The sequence below is a fragment of the Hydractinia symbiolongicarpus genome, chromosome 7 (assembly GCF_029227915.1).
Source record: "Hydractinia symbiolongicarpus strain clone_291-10 chromosome 7, HSymV2.1, whole genome shotgun sequence".
Taxonomy (NCBI): domain Eukaryota; kingdom Metazoa; phylum Cnidaria; class Hydrozoa; order Anthoathecata; family Hydractiniidae; genus Hydractinia; species Hydractinia symbiolongicarpus.
Genome location: NC_079881.1, coordinates 22,001,180 through 22,009,642, shown reverse-complemented (window position 1 = coordinate 22,009,642; position 8,463 = coordinate 22,001,180). Strand labels below are relative to the sequence as shown.

Below are 8,463 nucleotides of genomic sequence, written 5' to 3'. Positions count from 1 at the left end.
AAAACGAGAATTTCCAAGAAAGACAATTCCTTTGACCATTGTCTCATTGTGACGTCATCACTTCCTGTGATGACGTGTCAACCCACATATTTTGACACTAATTGAGTCACAATATATTGATGCTTCTTTGTGCCAGGCTTCGTCACTTAAAACCAAACAAAAGTTACAGCCCGCGGGCACTTTAAGCCCCCCCCCCCCCCCCCGCGGCCACTTTATGCCCCCCCCCCCCCGCGGCCATACTTACAAGGGTCAAAAAAGCCCACACCAAATAGGGTTAAGTCCGGAGGATAGATATAAAGGTAATGTCCGCTTGGCGAGAGAATATGGACATCAGAATTTAATTATTTTCCAAAATTTGCTGATGTAACTGATTGTCGACATCATGCTTCATATACGATAAAAATATGCTCCATCCAAAGGAGTAAACATTATTGGCCGTCACTTTCAAATGGTATGGGACAAATCGAACATTTACGTATAAGAAGGGATAGTATGCGAAAACGTCAGTGCACAAAGTAGGCAAAAACTTGGCTTTGATTTCTTCTTTGATGTAACTCGTGTCTTGACCTTCAACAAATCCGGTGGCAGCATAATACACACCATCTTCCAATGGACAAATAGTTAAGAATAAAAATACTGATTGACGATGAGAATAATGTTTGAAGTACGGAATGTAATGCAACGTCTTAAATAAAAAATGACTTAGACTTGAGATTGTACCACCCCATAAAGCACAAGCAAATAATCTCTGGTAATTAATTTTTTTTTGCTTTTCGATACATAGCTGTCCTGTCAAATCTCCACATCCGTACAGTATAAAACCAATAGTGGTATTTGTAAAACCCAACTGCTTCTTAAATAAAATATGTAACATCTTTCTGATGTTTCTGTAACATATTATTACTGGACGTCGAAGGAACATAATTTCAAGTAACTAAAAAGAGAAAACTACATGTATCAGTTGAAAAAGACACACAAAGTTTATTCTAAATATCTTTGCGACGAGTTTCTATAACCACACAGTAAAACGAAATACTAATTCGACTGACAATTTTAAAGTTAAAGTCAAGTATGATTAAGTAAGTGCTGATAATTGCAGTTAATTACAGATAATTGTTATATACTGTCAGCATTGTTAGTTACATCTCTCCAATGTTCCCACCCGACTACCACGTAACTACTAACTACTATGATTTTTCCTAAATTAGTCGTTGAGAAATATTGAAAGATCTAAAAATACAAACTGGTGGAAAAAACCCTGTTGTTGATTAAGCAGTTTAGTTGACAGACAGAAAAGTGGAGAAAAATACTTCAAATGGCAGCTAAGAAAAGACATCTTACGTGAATGATCAGATAAGCAAAATTTCAACTTTTATTGATAGAATTTTTTTTTTCGTGGTTCATCTTTAATATTACATTCATATTTATAAAAAGACTTTTCCCGTTAACGGTTTAATTGGACGCAAGAAAAGTTAGTAAAATGATATTTCGAACAGATAAACGTATTCTCATATATAAAAAATTAAACTTAAATCAAAAGTTGCATGTTTTTATGACAAGAAACATTAGTGACTGTATCCAATGTGATTTATTTAATAATTACCCGCTATTAATTACAACGTGGTCAAGTCACATCACATCTATATAATAATACGCCAGTTCCGTGTGTCTGTCTGTCACTTTTGCAAAGTGGATTACATTCTTCAAAATTTTCTTTAACAAATTCTATAAAACATCGCCTATAAAATTGTTCTGTAATTTACCAAACTTTACCGATAAAATAGTATTGACGTCAAAGGAAAGTTAATTAAGATTAGTGAAGCCATTACAATGCACTTAAAACTTTGAGGCCAAATAACTTGGAAACGAGGTGGTGACGTCAATGTTTTTTCACCGCGTGGGTAACTAGGGACAACCTGGGACCAATCTGGGTAAGTTTTTCAAACCTGGGTCCCCGAATCCGTTTCGGAATGGACGGTTTGATGACGTCATCAAAAAACCGTGACATCTCTGCAACCGTTTGTCAAAGATACATGATCATATACATTTTCTTGATCAGCATTTCAAGATCTATACGATGAAGGCAACAGGTATACAAAATTCTAAAAAAATATATTTATTTTGTATTTGCACTGCTGACGTCATCAAAACATCTAAAACAACCTATTTTTCCATTGTCCATCTGCCTAAGTGGATTTCTCTACGGGCCTTATCGACTAGTATACATATAAATCACTTTTATATTGAGTAAAGAAAACACTGAACAACAAATAAAAGATAATGTTACATGTTGTTAATTTTGTGAGTTGCAGTCCTGGCTTAAATTCATAGCAGGGTCATGTTTTTGACGTCTCCTTTTTATTCATTTTCGTTAATAAATGTGACATTTTTTTCATTTTACCAAGTGCTTCACATTATTATTTAAATATCATAATCGAGTCTAGGACGCATTTCTTTCTCATTGAGCAAAATTGTTAAAAAAAAATAGCCTGCAGAAATTCCATCCTTTAAAATAACTGAAAATGCTATAGACATTTTGAAAGGTTTTTTCGAAAAAGTTTCCTTAACTGTTCCGCAATCATAGAAAATGAATGATCAATGCAAAAGTTGATTAAATTTCTCTTGTGACTGATAGGCAACTTCATATGTTGGTAAATCGATGCTCGGAGAGTCAATGACTGAATGGGAATAAATTCACAGAAGGCACAACATTGTGAAACTCATACAACCAAGTTTTTTTTCAAATGAAAGGTTAGTTATTAAAATATTGGTTATTTTATTGCCCGTCCGTGACTATTTTAGTGAAAGGCAAATTATGAATTTGATGTCTTATCAGCCATCAAAGAATGAAATTATGTTATTGTATCGCTCAAGCACAATCAAAACGGAAATGTTTGCGGCTATAGTGAATATAATGAAATCCAAGGTAAGACTTTTTGCTTTCCTTTTGTTGGTGCTGACCTTGTTCAACAATCCTTATAAATATCAGGGCAAAATTTCTGAGTCACAATCCTTTATCAATTTGAGGACAAATCTTTCTAAGAAAGCTTCTGCATATTTTTTCTTACAAAAACTTAAAAATAACTTATTAATAACATATGGTGTTAGCCTTTCAGCGTGAGGGGGAACACGATAGGCAAGGTCTTAAACAGCAATCTAACCTCCGTTTTTCAGGGTAGTATTGTAGATAATGTACTGTATACTATGTTCGCGCACATCCAGAAACGTAGAGAATCCAGCTCTACCACAAGGCGGATTTACCATAGACGGGATCCTGCGCACAGATGTAGACTGTGATGGTAGGGGAATCACAAGAGGGTCTCATACATAGAGCAACCTGCCTGGACCTCTGGAAAGAAGGCTATCACCAACCCTAGGAGAGAAGATAAAGAATGCTTAAAATAGGCCGTTATTGCTGCACTAAACCATGAAAATATCGGAAGAGAACCGCTCGGTAAACGTAGAGAGCGCCACGGAAAATAGCATCGATACCCTGCGACAATCAGACCACAACTTAATGCGTAGTAAACAGGTAAGCGTACTTCTCATCACAGACGGCGACGTACTACACCATCATCAAAAAACCTTGTCAAGGTTGTTAGACAGCAAGAACTCTAAGAATACAAAACCAATATGCATTTCTGTCTTAGCTATTTGTACGCCTTTTACACAACTGATACGAAAAACAATCATTATGTGTACTGTATGGTTCACGAGGCAGTCAACGTTGCAATGCCAAAGGAGAGTGAAAAATGTTTGAAATAGCACGATAACCAGAGTTAGTTTAGAGTGCCGTTTTCTATATGCGCAAACACTGAAAGCCTACTCATCTCGGTAGAAGAAGATTGCAGACAGAGTAAAACGCTGATTAAGCACATACCCTCTGGCTGGTGCACCTATAACAGATTTGCTTACGGAAATGTACCGGATCTGCTGAAGGTTCGCCATGGCAGCGACTGTGTCAGAAACACCGTGGATCATCTGAAAGATGAGGTGAATAAGTCGTACGGTACCTTTCCTTAGCAGCCGATAATGGGGCTCACAAAGGTGTTAAAGAAAGTGCACAACCAGGCGGGAGGATGCAACATCTGCACAAAGCCATTCGATGACCCTGCAAGGAGTCGTTGTCACTACACAGGTCTATAAGGGTATAACAAAATTTTTAAACGCGTTTTAAGTTATATATTTCCAACGTCTGGAAACCAAAATAAGAAATTTATTCGCAAAATAAAATAAATTAAACTATAACCGGGAGAATACAAACGCGCCTTAAGCTAAGTAAACAAGCAACAATATAAATAAAACACAAACGCTTGTGCTCAATAGGCAACATGCAAACAAAAAAAGTAGTTATTAAAAATCACTATCAACTGCAGCGAAACGTCACGAGGCGTACACACACATACACACAAACCTTACATAACGCAACAAAATACATATCTAAAAAAATTAAACACACTTAATTCTAATATATATCACAAGCAAATCTCAGTACAGGTTACGGGAAATAGCAAAGCACGGTTTTTTCACAGTTTCTATGTACAGGGTAATTGGATTACACTCATTAGCACAAGGAATGTACACATAAAATTTGGTACTTATACAGGCTTACCACTGGGGATGTTTACAAAAGATAACAGCCTCAACGTTGTTTGATGCTGTTCTTAGGTAGCTTAGCTAGCCCATAGCTATATTTAGGAATAAACTAGCATTTATTATTACTGTGGAAAGTTTATCATTTCTTGAACATGATAGTTTATTAGGCGACGTTTCGGGAGATCCTTCTCCCATCATCGGGCAAAGTAAAATGAATACTCAACAGACAAACCGAAATAATATCTTCAATAGCATTTATTAGTTAACACTAAGTAAAGTATGGTCAAGTTTAAATATTAAACTTTTCCGTTTTAGCTAGCTAGACTAAGTATGAAAGCACAATAATGAGATTTTTAGCTGGGTCAAAAGTCAAAACGTAAGAGGAATGTTACATCACAGTTTTTTAGCTGTATATTACGTATGTTTCTGTTCTTTAATTTTCCTTGTGGAGTGCCTTAAATTCTTGTAAATCTGGTTAAGAAAAAAAGTTCAAAACTTCCTCTCCTTTCCCTGGCACTACTGATGGCATTTCTTAGCATTATCTTTAGTTCCAAGTCATGATTCCTTAGCTTCAAACCGTGAAGTTCAGTTTTGTCGTGTTTACAAGATTCAGCATTAGCCAATACGATGGACAACGTCGAGCAACCCTTAGTAATTTTAAAAAAATGTGGTTCTGACTTCTGATTTTTAGATTTTGCTGCAAAAAAAGCATATTTTAGTCCTCGAATGTCTTTCTACGTATATGTAGGAATAAAATTGTCTTTGATAACATAGAACAGATAACAACATGGTAAACGGTACCCACTTCAATGTAACTAAAACCAGAACAAATTACAACGGGTTTTTTATTAGACAAGCTTTATCATGGTTATAGTTCAAGCCGAAAGCTTATCTAATAAAAACCCAGTCGTAGTTTGTTTTGGTTATAATAACATGTTATAAGAATTCATTAATAGTTTAAAATTACTAATCACATTTCGCTATCTCTAAGAGAAGTCATACCAACGACAGGAAGAAATCTAGAGTCGACAGAAACAAGCTATAAGCTGGATCCTGTACACTTCTACATTTCCTCGGCCTAGAAAGCAGCACCTAATTATACGGGAATAAAATTAGTGCTCTTGACATGCTCCATATGATTGAAAAGAATATTTGTGGAGGAATCACACAAGCAGTACATCGCTGTGTCACGGCCAACAACAAGTATATGTGTAATGAGTATACTGAAACCAAAGAATCCTCGTATCTGCAGTAATTCGATGCCAACAACCTCTTTGGGTGGGCCATGACTCAGGAACTGCCAACACAAGACTTCAAATCAGTCCCTAAGACCGATAGATTTACGGCGAAGCAAATTGCAAATGAGTTCAAGAAAGTCTTTTCTAAGCTTATGAACGTCTCTGTCTTTGGGAAGACTATGGAAAATGTGATGCCATTGTAACATGAAACTAGTGACGAGTGAGAAGACGTACATTTGGCTGGTAACGTAGCCGAAATTTAAAGGTGTCCTTGATTCAGCAAGCATCTCATGGGGGTCGATCAAAACAGAGATCAAAGTGCTGGAGCCTGTGTATCTTGGAAAAGAAACTCTGCTATATGGTTTAAGACAGCTGCGTATGCCACATACATACGGAAGACTTCTGCAACGATATAGTTGCCGATGTAGAGACGCGCTTCGATACAAGCGTATACAGAAAGAGAAACGCATGGCAGCTTCCGATTGGTAAGGACAAGAATGTTAGTTGGTAGAGCAGTTTTTTAAGATATTAAAAAATAAGAACGACAAAATCTACGACATATCCAAATATATCTTTCAGCAAGCTTTCGCCAACGCCCAGGTTGGCATGTTAACACTGCTTCTAAATTTTATTTTACAAGTTAGAGATAAAAATACTAAACATAATAGGATATAATAGGAAGAAAATAGAGCTATTATAATAATTCTAAAGGCATAGATTTTACCGTGTTATTTAAAATGGGACGGTCACGCTCAATTAATAAGCTCTCCATCAGAGTAAGTTTAAAATCTTTAGACTCTTCCGCAAGTACTGAGAAGTTGTGAAACGATGCTGGAGAGTAATTGCAAAACATTAAATGTTCGAGAACGGCACTGGCCTGCGGACCAAGTTTAACGCGTTTACCTGTAAGTGCAGAAATACCTAAATGCTCGGACATACGGACTTTAAAATGGCGTTTTGTTTTGCCATAATAAGTGGCGTTGCAGCCACTACACTTAAAACAGTAAACGAGTCCGGAGCGTAACGATTCAGGTATTCTGTCCTTAAAGGCAAAGCAGCTACGTAGCCTCCTCTTAGAAAAAAATATCAGTTTAACATTACAATGTGCCAGTTTCTGCTTAAACAAACGGTGCAAACGTGTTCTAATTTGTAAGGTAATCTTTCCTAAAAAAGGTAAAACAAGGACTAACTCTTTCTTAGGAGCAAGGGACACTTGTTCCTTCGGTTCGTAATTTCTGCTATTGAAAATTCTGAGACAGAATTCAAAAACCTTTGAAGGGTATCCATTCCTTCCAAGAATAGTCTGCAACTGAGATATTTCTACATGAAATTTATTAAGATCTGAACACAGATGGTAACAACGATAAAGTAAAGAAAAAATCAAGCCGTGTTTATATTCCATGGGTATGAAACTAGAAAAGTTAGTATAAACTCCACTAAATGTTGGTTTCCTATATACGTTGGTGACAAAAGAATCACCTTCACGCATGACGCAAACGTCCAAGAATGGAAAAACCTTATCACATTCTTCTTCAAACGTGAATTTAATATTCTGGTGCCTAGAATTAATATATTCATAAAAATATTGAACATGCTCACGTGATTCAAATAAAACAAAAATATCATCAACATATCGCCTATAATAGATCGGCTTAAATTCAGACGGACAATTTTTAAGCCAAATGTTTTCATAATGACACATAAAAATATTGGCCAGTGTAGGCCCTAACGGAGACCCCATGGCCACACCGTCAATTTGCTTATAATATACGCCGTTGAAAACAAAAATAGACTCGGTAGTCGCTAGAGTAAGAAGATGTTTCAAATCTTTCTTAGGAATACCATCTATACAATTAGATTCTATCTCATTGATAATTTGACAAGATAATTTGACATTTTGACAAGAATGTTGTAAATTTGATGGTGGCGAAAAAAAATCATGACAGACTTCGTGGCACTGCAAAATTGTGCAAAAGTCTTACGCAGAAGCACAGTCATCTAAAAGCGAAGGGTGTGAAAAAATGCATCACGGAAAAGTCCATTACCTTCGGACGACTGCAAGTGATGCGTGGTGGAAGGTGTTGATGTACACGCTAGCTGAATGTTGCACCAACAAAAAAGTGAATAGGTGGGCATTTGTAACATTGAATTTTGAGATCAGGTTCAAACTACAAATTAATAATTAAACTAATAAATAAGCAAATTAATTTTACGATGCGATGTAAATTGAACTACAAAATAGCCTAGCCACTACCAAACGAATGAATAAATAAAACAGAAGCTTACCAGCTGGCCTAAAACGATAGAAGTTTGTTGGTCAAACTGATTTTTGAGTAAAGTTTCATATGGATTGAGACCAATTTTAACAGCAAAGCACTTTTCTCATCATTGTATGTCTCATCGCATGTAAACTACACTTTACAAAATACGCTTATTTATAAAAAGATTGTTAAGCTATAGCGTACATATAATTGTATTTACAATACATAATACAAGATCAACGTAAAAAAACAAATGACTCAACAATACAATAACAAAACATTACGAACATTGAGTAAAAGACTAATTAAACTTTTGTTATTCTATATGTCACGAAACTTCACACTTGCCAGGTAACGGTCCAGTAGAT

At 35.9% G+C, this 8,463-nt stretch overlaps 1 protein-coding gene across 2 annotated transcripts; it reads right to left on the bottom strand.

Moving 5' to 3' along the window:
• Window positions 1-238: 238 nt before the first annotated feature.
• LOC130649496 (uncharacterized) lies at window positions 239-8,259 on the bottom strand. Of its 2 annotated transcripts, XM_057455779.1 has the most exons (3): window positions 8,121-8,259; window positions 7,880-8,002; window positions 5,701-7,393 (listed from the first exon to the last, which is right to left on the bottom strand). In XM_057455779.1, exon 3 carries the CDS (start codon window positions 7,321-7,323, stop codon window positions 6,529-6,531), a length of 795 nt encoding a protein of 264 aa, XP_057311762.1. In that variant the 5' UTR covers window positions 7,324-7,393; window positions 7,880-8,002; window positions 8,121-8,259; the 3' UTR covers window positions 5,701-6,528. The 2 variants fall into 2 exon arrangements, with proteins under 2 accessions (XP_057311763.1, XP_057311762.1); XM_057455780.1 differs by lacking the exons at window positions 5,701-7,393; window positions 7,880-8,002 and adding an exon at window positions 239-934 and having other exon boundaries at window positions 8,121-8,249.
• Window positions 8,260-8,463: the final 204 nt, after the last annotated feature.